At 39.9% G+C, this 13776-nt stretch overlaps 1 protein-coding gene across 2 annotated transcripts; it reads right to left on the bottom strand.

Moving 5' to 3' along the window:
• Positions 1-227: 227 nt before the first annotated feature.
• On the bottom strand, positions 228-11069 carry LOC146465861 (fibroblast growth factor receptor-like). Of its 2 annotated transcripts, XM_085127955.1 has the most exons (6): positions 10765-11065; positions 8205-8237; positions 7293-7589; positions 5651-6028; positions 3840-3872; positions 228-3113 (listed from the first exon to the last, which is right to left on the bottom strand). In XM_085127955.1, the coding sequence occupies exons 1-6, from the start codon at positions 10853-10855 to the stop codon at positions 2839-2841; spliced, it is 1107 nt and encodes a 368-aa protein (XP_084984081.1). In that variant the 5' UTR covers positions 10856-11065; the 3' UTR covers positions 228-2838. The 2 variants fall into 2 exon arrangements, with proteins under 2 accessions (XP_084984081.1, XP_084984082.1); XM_085127956.1 differs by lacking the exon at positions 3840-3872 and having other exon boundaries at positions 10765-11069.
• Between the last annotated feature and the right edge of the window lie 2707 nt (positions 11070-13776).

Below are 13776 nucleotides of genomic sequence, written 5' to 3'. Positions count from 1 at the left end.
AGGATGATAGAAGACGTTCAGCGAAAAAGAACCTTAGCCAACGGTTGAAAATGCCGAGGACACACGAATCACCACGTGAGTTAGCGCGTCGAAGTGAGGTAGAACGTAAGCAAGCGCCTCAGAGCGAGGCAAATGTGTGTCGACGATCGACACGAAGGCAATCTCAAAAAAAAATCCCTTATTAATTGCACAGGACACGCAATAATGCACATAACACCCAACACAAATTAGGGGTTGCGTTCTTGTACCTCAAACGCAAAAAATGGTTTTATTCTATTTAATTCAATTTTGTACTTGAAAATACCGCCAGAAATCTTCCCCATTTCAAAAAGCTGCCCTTAGCACAAATAAACAACAACGTCACAACAACTCTGGCGGATTTGGTATAATCATGCATGTAGTCGAGGTCCCACATCCAGAGTTATTTAACGTGTACATAAACAACAAGCTAACTAACCTATATGAAGGTCTTCTTTTTTCTCACAAGATCGTGAAGGCGCGAGTTCGATAAAAACCCGTTGGGGCTTAAACCAATTTAACGCCAATAACGCTTGCTTTGCACGCGTTCTCGCTTCACTATTGAAAAAAAAACAAACCTAATAAAAGCTACAGACGGACTACAGCTGGGCGGTAACTTTCTTGTAGAAACATTAAGACGTCATATGGCCAAAACAACTGCGCATCGAATAACTCGTTTTGATCGGAATGCCTCAACTCTTTCAGCTTCCCTGATGCTATGACATCAGTTATACCAGCCTATCAAGATGGCCAGCTGTCAGATAACTGGTCGCCTCGATTTAACGCCCCTCGGATATGGAGGGAGAGGCCAAGGTATCCGCACAAGGTTCAGAAGACTGGGCATGCGCGCAACTTAGCAGACTTGTCAAGGAATCCTTTCTCGTGTGTAATCAGGCTAAGGAGCCGATGACATGAGCTGGGTTGATTTGCCGATATGAGTTTCATCCCGGTATTCCATGAGGTGAACCAGCTCAACGCTGACTAAATTTATAAGCTTTTGCCGTTTCTCAGAACGATAAAGCATCGAATGCCTGTTTATGTGCACTATTTTTGAATAGACTAGCTTTGTGCTTTGCTATCACTTCGCATATAAACAAAAAGATCCACTTCCTGAGGAACCACTTTACTCTACAGCGGAATTTTTTTGTGAGAAATTACTGGCATGGTGAACGTAATTACCGGCATCAAGAGAGGATGAAGGTAAGAGAGGTAATCCCCCATATAGGCCCCATTCCCATCGTAATCCCTCTGAAGTTATTTTTAGATCTCTCGCGAGATCCAGTGTCCCAAGAGGGTTAGGTGATAGCCAATCATATATCCTGAATTTTACCCACGTTGACAGCTGAGCCGATTCCCACACAATGCTACGCGTCTTTCGCGAATTGATCTAAAAACAAAATGGCGGAACATGCATACAGAAAGCGGTGCCTGCATACGTTTTGTGGACGAATGCGAGTTTAAAGTGGTTGTATTTGGCCAACGCAGATTGGAAAAGAATCGCTCCGGCATGATTTGTTTTAGAGCCCAGCTGTGCGGAAATTATGCAAGAATATTACAACAGTACAATTCGCTGGCGAAAATTGAAATCCGTGATTAAACAGGCAAATACAAAGATCTCAACTTAGGCACGAATTTCGATATTTTTATCGCAGTGAATACAAAATCCCTTCGGTCATTCAAATCTACCTTCTATTTACTTTCTAATCACGTATCTAGTTAAGAGATTCGTTGGAAGAAACGCGAGAACAAATCTTTTTTTCATGCAAGAGTATTACATTTAGCCGTCGAAACATTGAAACCCGCGATTGAACAGACGAGTATAAACATCACAACCTCCGGCAAGAATTTTGATATTTTTATCTCAGTGAGTTCTCTCTCTTTGGTCATTGAAATTATGTTCTATTTACCTTTAAATCACGTATGTAGTTAAGAGATTGGTTGGAAGAAACTCGAGAAATAAATTTTTTTTTCATGCGAGAGTGTTACATTTAGCTGTCAAAACCGCGATTGAACAGACGAGTATAAACATCACAACCTCGGCACGAATTTTGATATTTTTATCCCACTGAGTTCAAATCCCTTTTGTCATTGAAATCTACATTCCATTAGCTTTGTAATCACGCATGTAGCCAAGAGATTCTTTAAAAGAAAGGCGAGAAACAAATCTTAGCTTTTTTTTTTGCAAGAGTGTTACATTACATTTGAATTGAAGCGGCGATTGAACAGACGAGTATAAAGATCACAACCGCGGCACGAAAATTTTGATATTTTTCACACAGTGAGTTTAAAATCTCTTCGGACATTCAAATCTACATTCTATTAGCTTTCAAATCACGTGTATTTCTTAAAGATTCGTTGGAAGTAACACGAGAAACAATTTCCTTTATGGAAGTGTATGACAGTGATTAACCGTTGTAAAATTGAAAACGGTGAAAGACACTTAACGCGCGAGGTAACATTATCCGCGAGAAAATCGATACCTTCTAAAAATAACTTCAGAGGGATTACGATGGAGATAGGGCCTATATGGGGGATTACCTCTCTTACCTTGCCGGCATGGAATACTCTAAACCCGGTTAGTGCGCCGCGATCGAAATAGTTTTTTGGAAGAGCCGGAACTCGGCAAACCGAGTCAGCCGAGGCTCAAACAATCGGCACCCAAGACGTCGAAGGCTAGTACTAATTTATAAAGAACGTTCAATGGTCATTAGGAGCACTCAAAAGTGTTACACAATAGCTTTTCTACCTTATATCACTTGGGTTGAAATCATACGAAATTCTATTTCAGTTTGACTCTATGTTTCGCTAAATGAAGACAAGTCACTTGAAGTCTGGTACCACAACGTACTCATTCTTCACTTCGTATTTCGCTTGAATGGAATCGATACCAGGGCGGCGACTCCTCGCAGAGGTCTGGCGAGCTTTCTTTAATTGCCAATACATCCAAGTGAATGCTAGAATCAAGCCGATGAACACCACTACCACCACGGCAATCAAGGGTCCGAGATATTGTATCCCAGAGGTCCAAGCGCTCTCCGCGATTTGGGGTTTCACTCCTTCCTGATCACTAACGATCAAATGTGTGCTAACAGTATCTATTCGAAAGAGCAGACATACACTTGGTCTCAATTATTCTGTCAAAGATGAACTGCCATATATTTAAGCAAAAACAGTTTTTAATTTACAGGCAATAAAGGATCCAAGCATCCAGTTGAGTTGATTAGTGTGACGACAAGTTTTTTGGGGGCTAACGGGATAAAACTCTTTTATCTCTGGCAAACGCTTCTCAACCTAGGGGAACCCTTGCTGGCTGCGGGAGTCCCGTGACCGATACAGCAGAAATCCCCAGGACAAACAGAATAGGCAGCACTTGGATCCAAGTGAGGACTTTAATGTCTCGAACGTAACCCTGAATAGAATGGGATTTGTGTTACCGGCGGATTTCGACTCATAATGTTACACAGCACATCTCATGATCAGTAATTAAGACTACGAAAGGATGCGAAGCGAAATAGCATAGCCAAAGAAGCATAATAATTACGGAACATAAGCAAATAAATACAGAGTTCTATTGGATAAAAAGGAATCCAAGTTTTGCAAAATTCCAGTTATGATCGAAACAAAACAATTTACTCCCTTTGCTGACCTGAAATAAGTTAGAGATGAAATGGCTTCTACGTTAATTTTGGTTTTCACATTTCAATGGCGATTTCAAGCGAATCAAACAAAATAATCACGATTTTCTTTCCTCAAATTGGAAAACATTTAAAATTCCGGCAATGAAAATCATTAGCTCTGGATTTGAGCTTACATATACTCACCCATTGTGCTCATAGAGGTAGTGCTGTGTTCTTCTGTTTGGGATGAAAATAAAGCCATATTTTACACGTAAATTTTAAATTATGGGAATTTTGACTAAATTTTTGCGATAAATTTAAGTTTCTTTTCAACTTACGGCCTGTGTGAACTACATTTTATTTTTGCAGACATATCACGGCAATTCGACTGCGATATTTATGATACAATAGCAGAACACAGACGAGAAAACTGCCTGCTCTCAACGCGGGTGGCGCTTCTCTATCACAATTCACATTTCAAAACAACGTTCAAATCGCATGAGACGGATGGCCAAGAAATCGTTACGAATTAGATTCACTCTGACGTAGGTCTAACGTTCAAATGACAAGTAATGACAAGATAATCTGAACTGAAAAAGTTGACAAGCACAGTTTGTGTTTATTGTGCGTGCGCGGGTTGAAACCGTCCAGAGAAAAAGAAAAGGAAGACGAAAAGAAAAGGAAGGCCACAATTCTTGCTCGTTTCCCCTCTCCCGGTGGGGTGGGGAGGGGGGGGGGGGAGGCTATTCAAGGCCTTGGTGGATTGTGCTGCTAAAAGTGGCATATTATGCTACTAGCAGTGCTCGAAATTTTGCTAAATTATGCCAAAATTATGCCAGAATTCCCAAATTATGCTCCTGATTTCCGAAATTATGCTGACAAAATGACGTAGATTCTGTACATATCAAATAAACTGTTGCTGTAAATTTATTTGCATTTTATGGCAGTTTGTCTCGGCCCTCAGCTGTCCAATCTGAGGGCTGTCCAGCTGGTCTGCGCACGCAGAATTCGTCACCACAAAGTCAATGCTACTATTACCGTAGCTAAAACACGCATTGCAAGAACGTACTACTTAAATTTAACTCATTTCTGTGGAAAATACACCATATTTACTAAATTTTATGAATTTATACTCTAAAAAGTGCTAAAATTTGCTAATTATGCTGTGGCAGTGCTCGTTTAAAAAATTATGCTTTTTTGCTCCAATTATACCAAAAATTATGCTAGCACAATCAGCCAAGACGTACCGCCCACCCCTAAACCCCATTATCTCAGAGAAAATAGGTCCGATGAAAAAACACAAATAGTCGCATTTTAGACAGTTTTTTTAAAGTTCTCAACTGAAATGCGACAGTCAAGAAATGGGACATAATAACATTTGATGTGGTATGAAAACTTTAATGACTGTTAATTGACAGTTTTTGTCGCTGCCTAAAACAGCCTGGGTTCCCTGTGGTTTTGCGACGCGATGCAGTTCTGTTCAGGTGAAACAAGAGCAGGTAAAACGGGATGTTTTAATTTAGCAGGTTACCATCAACTGAACGATTTTAAAAATCTATATGAATGACATTTGTAAATAATTCACTCCAAAGATTGTTGAAATCTTTTTAAAATTTTGAAAACTTTACTCCAATTTTTGAATAACTTAGTATTTCAACATTGGTACATTCAATCTCAAATATTGAATATTATTACAAACTGGATCATTATATAACGTAATTCCAGATATTTGCTTGGGTTAGCGGCTATGGTATATTTAACAATTATTCCATGCCCGTGAAATAGAGACCAAAATATTGTCTTCTGGTTGTTCTTGCAAAGCGAATTGACATCAGAAAGATCTAGCAATATTTCTTGATTGTTTTCAATAAAACATATATTCCACTCACGCTTGTTGGATATGAGATGATTATAGCCAACTCGGCGCTAAAAGCCTCGTTGGCTATCACTCTCATATCCAACACGCACTGGTGAAATCATTGCTAAATATATTCCAGTGTTAAAGCATGGCCTACCTGTTGTCACTGGAATAACAGGTCGGTATACAACAGTAACGTCCGTCTGACGTGATCCATTTCCAAGGGAATTCTCGGCCTGACATCCATAAAAACCAGACTGGTCAATGGTCAAGTTTTCTAATCTCAGGGTAAACTTCACTTCTGCCAAAGTCAATTCATCTACAGTAGTATAAGGCGGTTGTTTATACCGGCGTAGATCGATGAGGCCGCCTAACTTGTTTCCATCCGAGCTGTCTGAATCGCTATAATACCAGCGGTATTTCGTCTTGGGATCCCTGGTCAGAATGTTGCAAAAGATTTCTACGCTTTCACCAACATAGAGGGGGGATTTCTGTTCCCATATAAAATATATATGAGGCTCGCTACGTACTCTTTCTGCAAAGAACAATAATCACAATCAGACAGCGGTCTCAGATACTCACTTCAGTGTGGCAGATCATAAGAAATACTGTCATTGATCTTACCCTTAACGTAGAGTCACAAAAGCTAAGTGTTGTATATCTTCCAGTATCATTTTTTACACTGTTCAGAGGATAGCATCAGACCGATGACTTGAAGTATTCGTTTCTCGATTCGACACATGGCTACTCCCATACATAAGGTACATGGGTGTGTACCGCTGTGAAGGGTATGATTTTCAGGGATCAGAGCGTTTTAGTCTAGAATAGGGTATCAGTTCCAAGGAAACTGATCAATATATTGCTTAGAGAATTTAGTTTACACTAGGTTTCGCGAGAATTGATTTAAACGTGTTTTAGTTTTTGTTGAACATGTAGAATATTTTGTTTTGGCTAGACTGTGCTAGTGACCGAGTTTCTGGAAACTAGCTAGTTTTGGATAAGGTAGGGATTTTTGGTCTTTAGACTAGTATAGGTTTGCAAAATGCAGCTGAACTTGGTCTAATTTAGGGTAAGAGTCGCAACCATTTCGGGTGTTTTCTCCGAGTTCAAACCCGGGAACAAATATGCATGTATGTATGATTTGTTACTTTAGGGGGTGTTATGGCACAATTTTGAACGACGATGTTGGAAGGGAAGCAACAACCGCTTTCAAAATTAACATGGCACGCGGACGATTTATAACTCAACAGTTTGTTGTGCCAATGTGTTGCAAGTTTTTGATAAATGATTAAAGGTGAAGTGTCATGGGGTTTTTAAACTCTTTTGTTTAAAATGGTGAAATAAGACCTTCTCTTACCTAAAACTAATTCTAGAACAACGAGGAAAGAAATCAACTCAATTCTTGAAAGGAACACCTCGCGATCTGTTCTAGCGCATTTTGGAAACAAAAATGCGAGAACTTGAAAAACGTTAGCCTAACATTTTTCAAGTTTCAGTCCGCTCCGACCTACTCTGTGTCTGGCCAGAGGCACTAATTGACAGTTTTATTGCACTGGGGTGATAATTTCTAACAAGACTAGACAATTATTGTTTCTTTTCTGTTGATAAACAAATATATTTGTGTTTTCAAACGACATCAAATTCGCGTGATACTTCCTTTTTAACAACAAGCATTTTGTTGTTGTTGCTATGACAACTTGCTTCCTTAAAACAATGTTACACGGTAATGATTTTTAATCCAGCATTCGTGTAATATCACCTTTAACAATCCAAAAACTCAGGTTAACGACTGGACCTACCTTCGACAAAAAGCGTGTAGGTATGATTTAACCATCCATACGCGTTGGACACATTACACATGTATGTTCCTCTATCGCTGATGTCCACTCCAGTGAAAATTATCTTATAGTCATATGAACCGGGTGTTATCACATGTCCGGACCGATGTCTTCCACTATAGACTTCGCCGTCTTTGTACCACGTGACCACAGGACTGGGGACGCCTTTTGCCTCACACGTAAGTTCAAACGCGTTGCCTTCCCTGTAATGTTCCTTTACTGGCTCCATTTGTTTTGGGTACAGAAATTGTGGTTTTACTGCAACACCAGAACAAGATTGGAATAGCTTCAAGCAAATGGAAGAATGACTGAGCAATTTATTAATATTTATTGACGCCCACCGAGGTGGCAAACTTGAATCCCTGTGAACTGATCCAGTAGTTCAAAACTGGAGTATAAGCTAACACAGCGGTTGCATTTCAACTTGCATATGTCAAAGAGGATTTCCTCTGTTTGTTTTTACTTTCACTAATCTTGAAAACGATGAAAATGCCTTTTAGCAAACAACGCTTGAACCTATCAATGCCTATCAGCTGGTGCCTAATATCAATGCTTTTTCAACCCCTGAGGTCATGAACATTAAGGATATGATCACCCAAAGTGAATTTACTTGATATTTTAATAACTTCTCCCCAGTACGTTTAAGAGAAAAGTATGGAGACAAGATAGGAGAATTTCTTCTTTGATATTAGGGGTAAAATGGTAATTAAACGAGAGAAAAAGGCAAAAGTTCATTTTGATTCACGTTTATCAGCTGCTTTAAGTAATTATATCGAAAACCAAAGACGTTTGTTTCTTTGCTTGTTTGTTTACAAATCTGTATTTAGGTTATCTATTTCTGTGTTGGTGTTGTCTAGAGGATTTTTTATATACCTCCTGTGATGCCGGTAGGCGAAACAGTCGGGTCTGAAATGAAGAAAAGAAAACCCATATTGAGATTACTTACAGTAACAGTGATCAGCATCAAATTTCGCCTTGTAATGTCAATGCTTATTCAACCCCTGAGGTCATGAGAATTATTATAAAGGATATGATCACCCAAGGTGAATTTTCTTGATATTTTAATAACTTCTCCCCAGTACTTTTATAAGAAAAGTAAAAATGTATGGAATAGAAAGGATAGGAGGAGTGGAGTATAGAAAAGATGGGAGAATTTGTTCTTTGATACTAGAGGTTGAAGGGTTAATTTTACGTACAGCGTACAACTATGAAACGAGCAGCCCATGTTTCGCTTTTTTGTGTGAGTCCACCTTTAATTTCAGTGCGCATGTCACGATTGAGGCGTGTGTACATTCTTAAATTGCTTCGCCTTAAAAACTGTTGCGCACTGCGTTGGGTGATTCAGAAGCTGTTGTCGTTCATTTTGCTGTTTCGAGGAAGGAAAAAACCGAAGTACACGAACAACGCACAAACTAAACCTGCATAATCATGACAACAGACCATTCCTGCTCCACACGCGTGGTTGAAAATTGCTTACAAGCACCTACAATTAAAGGGTAGTAGTATCGACTTTTGCATTGCCGCACTAAAATCGCCACCTGTAGATGGCGCCTGCGATTTCCATCGCAAGCTCGAACGCGAAAAAATCGGACAAAAAATGGTATGTATCAACGGACCATGGCCAGTACAAAGCAATGTACAATGTATGTTTAACTTCAGGCGGAGCTGCAGATAATACAGTAAAAGAATCTCATCAGGATGGACAGCCATTACCTATCTGACGGTAATTAACAATTATTCCACGAGCGCGCGTTGGATATGACATGATAAATGCCCAACGCCGGAGGCGCGTAGCGCCGAGTTGGCTATAATTATCTCGCATCCAACAAGCGTAATAATAATCTTTTATTAGGAAGCTTCCATCACGTAACGTGGTTTTCAGAAAGGTCCCATAAAGATTAAATATACAAAAGGTTGAAAAATACAATATATAAGACAAAATTACAAACTGATAAAAACAGCAATTCAAACTAGAAGCTGAAACTACAAAGATATCATCGATGGGGTTACAAAGCGTGAGTGGAACAATTGTTTTATTAAAAACAACCAACAACTATACTGCTAGATCTTGCTGATTCCGCTTTGCAAGAACAAGTTAATTGTCGCCATTTCTCGGTAATGATATAATGGCTCATATACCATGGCCGCTAAGCCAATCAAATCCCTGGAATCCCTTAATAATTGTCTTCATATGACCACTGTAAAATGGTGGACGGTTTGAGTCTCGGAGGAATAAAAAGCTTTGTTTTCGCACGGCAAGCCTCGGCCAGACGCGAATTCAGTGCGAGGCTTGCCGTGCAAAAAGAAAGTTCTTTTTGGGGACGGGAAAAAAGAGAGACCCTGGGAATAAGCTTGTATGGCGATCGCTCACATGTGGAAAGAAGGCTAAACTGCAACTGCTCTTTGCCGCTCCTTGTACTTTAAACGGTATATAGTGATGTTCCCTGCATTTTTAATGTCACACTGGTGGAAACCGAAAACAATACACGTAGTTCGCTTTCGTTAAAAGTTACACTACATATCAGTTTCCTGCTTCTAGCCCGCTTTTAGAGATTCCCCATTCCTCGTTCCTCTTTCCCCATTCCTTTAGTCCACGTTCCATATTTTAGAGATAACTGCCAACCTTGTGCCATTACCCTCTTTAATTTCAGCGGAAGTTATAACGGAAGTTCCCGAAATATCTATTGCCAACCGCGATGCAAAAACACAAACACATCATTTTGTTTGGCATGGAGAGAGAATTATTTCCTAGCAGTAAGAGTGAAAACGGTGAATCTCGAATTAACGAGTTTGGATTCGACTTCGAGTTGGGAAATAGTTGAAAATAGTTTGCAGCTGTTTTTGGGGTTGATTGTCTAATTTTCAGATAAGTACGTGATGTTTCTTTGTGCGTTTTAGAACGCTCCTTCATTGACAAGAGGAGGAATTTGCCCCAAGTTTAATTTGGCCGGATATAGAGGAACTAGCTCTTTAATCTGAGGTTATGAATTCTTTCAAGGCCAAACCAAGTCACTTTAAAGTCTACTGGTGAACGCTGTATGGTTCGTAGGATTGCACTACACAAATAATATACAGTCAAATCTGTATTAAGCGGACACTCTCTATTAACCGGATATCAGCAAAACTGGCTTTTGACGATGAAATGAGTTCAGTATTACAATTCATTCATATAGTCTCGTGGATCCTTTGTTTAAAGCCATACTATGCTTCAAATCAGACGGCAAAGCCAATCCAGACTAATTGCAAGATCTATGAGCAAGTTTCAGACGACACATAGCGTTTTACCCCCGGCGATTAGTTTAAACTGAGCGTCACGACTGATTCCCCTATTACCGTGCTGTTAAGTTTGATTTGAGTACAGTACAGACGTTTGTACACTTATCTTTCTGTTTAAAACCCGCTTCGCATAGATTATTTAAAATAGCGTATATACCTGAGTATGGAGTAGGAACTTCTTCGCCACAAATTATCTTTAGGCCGAGGAGACACAGAGCTATGAACAACGACTTTGTCGACTGGGACATGCCGAAAACTCGCTTTCCCTGCTTTCTACAGGGTCAGCTAACTTTTAAAAACCAGTTTCAGGATACTTCCTTAGTGTACTGAGTAAGACGAGTATATGCAAAGGCAAATGACGAATTTTCCTATAATCTCGAGCGTAATCAGATCTTGTATTTATGTAGTCTGCGAGCCCCTTCAGCTGACATGCGATATTTGACTTTGGCGTGACCAATCAAAAGATTTGTCACGTCAAGCGGGCGCGTAAGGTCTCATACGGTCCATACGGAACCGCTGTTACTCACTTGGAGCATTTACAGTGGGACTCGCTGCAGAAGCTGATATAAGAACAAGTAACAGCCATGCACCGCGGAACCCTTTCCCTTAAACGCCATATAGTGGGACAGTATCGAATTTTTTAGGAGTATTTTAAAATTAATTACATTGATCTCTTTAGCCTCATTTCATTCACAGCTAAGTTCAATGTTGTAATAATAGATAATCATTAAATTGCGTGCGTGCGCTATGCATTTAGCATTGCTCAGCCGGGGAATATCTTCAGGCGGGTGACTTGGATTTGTGCCAAATACTAAGCATACTGATGCGAGTTTTAGCCCCCGGCGGGGGGGGGGGGGGGGTACTCGGGTGTAAACGTAACGGGGGGTCCGACGTATTTTTTGGGGTCTAAAAATTTTCAACTTCTGTATTTTTTTGGGTTGAAGATTTAACCATGTATTTTTGGGGTCTGAAAAATCTGCACGTATTTTTTTGGATTCGAATTTCTGCCAGGCTAATAGTTCTTACGCAAATCAAGCCAAAGTTGCCGCAAGATCCGAAAGGCAGTATGTATACTGTTCTTAAGATTACATTTTTAGGGTATAAAGTCATGTATTTTTTTGGGTCTAAAATTTCCAGTCTTGTATTTTTTTGGGTGCACAATCATAAGGTCCATGTATTTTTTTGGGTGCAAAATATTAGGCTCCGTCGGATCCCCCCCCCCCCCCGTCAAGTTTATACCCGAGTACTCCCCCCTGGGGTTTTAGCGAGCTGAATGCGACATTTTTGCGAGCCATATTTTGTAGTAGAAAACGCTTAAAGGCCCTTAAAGTCGTCACTTACGATCACATTCGCGAAACAACCGCAGAATTTTAAACTCGTTTCGTTCGTAATCGCCCCTTTTTCTATGGCGTCATAAAATAGCGCTTTGTCTAAGCACTCTAGCCAGTAAGGGTCTATCGAAACGGTCAGCTATCAACTACAGTATTTTCTCTAATAAGTGTCCTCTCGGAGCTAACTTTTGGCCAGGGTCTGAGTGAGGTCCAGAGGAGTTCTATTCCATCGTATAGGACGGCTGTCTTCTTCGAATATCTGTCGTTGGTGATCATGACTATAAAACCCTCTCCTCCGCAGCGGCCTCTTTAGCGCTTGAGCGGAGGACAAGGGACTGGAGAGAGTGAACTAAATAGGAGCTCGCTCTTCCCGTCGTCCCCTGCGCACCGTTTCACTCAATTTCGATTCCGTTTTTCTTCCCTTTTCCAACTTTTCGATCTTCTTTTTTTATGAAGCCTCAGGGAGGAGAAAGATTACAAAACATTTTTGCTTTGTACAACAAAAATTGCCACGACCCCTTGGGAATCCTAACCGTTTTCTGTTTTTATCTTATTCGATTCTGTATCGATCGTACGGCTTCTGGCATGGTTTATGTTCAGTAAACAGTGAACGCCGGCACATTATCCGTTTCACAAAGACCAACGAACTTTTTCGGTAAGCCAAGTCTGAACAAGGCGAGAAGTGTATCCCTCATCCCGCAGTATTTGCAAGAAAAACCGTCCATTCATAGGGTTCAGCTCAGGCATTCGAAGAGAACATATCAAATGAAACTTCTCTTGACCCTGCGTTAAGTCATACCGTTTTATATGTTGTTAAGGCGGGGGTACACCTGAAAGCCGTTTTCACGCCGCTTAAAATCGGTTCAACGGAACTGATCTCGTTCGCGTTTCAAGCAATACAAAAACCCTATGCTCATTACACAAATCAATGTTTTGGGGTGTTTTGTAAATTTTTGGGTGATTATTAGGTATATTTGGGAGGAGATAGTTTTTTCAAAAGAGTAGTAAAATTAAGAGAAATAAGAAATATTTAAGATTTAGTGAAGTTTTAAAATTAGAATTTGTGGTTAATAATTAATAGACGGATACCAAGTTAGTCCACTAGAAACCCGGGGTGCTCCAAAAATCATTTTCTTTCTTCTATCCATTCTTAAAACCTCTTCAAATTTCACTCAAATTCGGGTGTACCCTGCCTTAATGCAATAAGCTATATTTTTTATGTATTGTAACATACGCAATATTACTGAAATTTATTCATGAATACTATTTGTAGCCAACCAACTATGAGGTAAAAAGGTAGAAATACCTTTTAAAACGTCCCCCCCCCCCCCCCCCCGCTCCAGTCCCGGCTTTCGAGAATTTAACGAGAATTCAATTCAGTCCTAGATAGTCTTTAACACTTTAAAACGTGCAACTATCTCTGAGATATTCGTTCAACAGTTTGATCTAAAAATAGATTTCGCTGATAACCTTACATCAACTTTTCTTGGCACGGTAGGTACCAAATATGAAATACGAACGGAGAAATTTATTAAAAACTTTCTTAAAATTTTCTGATTCCCGAGCTGTGCTCTAAACGTAGTGCCAAGATAATGAGTTTTGCAAGACTTGTAGACTTGCTACAAGTCGACCTGACTTGCAGTTGTTAGTTCCGGGAGAATACAGACCATCCAAAACCTTTATAATATGATGAATTCCAATCACTGGTAAGTTTTAATTACTGTAATAAATTTGAGGGCACAGAGTTTATCTACTTTGAGCACGCGATTTTTAAAATAGCCCACGTTCAGAGCAATAAATTGCAAAAGAGCTCGTACTCACAGGCTCTTCTATATATC

The sequence above is a fragment of the Pavona decussata genome, unplaced genomic scaffold (assembly GCF_977016875.1).
Source record: "Pavona decussata unplaced genomic scaffold, jaPavDecu1.1 SCAFFOLD_155, whole genome shotgun sequence".
Taxonomy (NCBI): Eukaryota; Metazoa; Cnidaria; class Anthozoa; order Scleractinia; family Agariciidae; genus Pavona; species Pavona decussata.
This window is presented reverse-complemented; position numbering and strand designations above follow the sequence as displayed.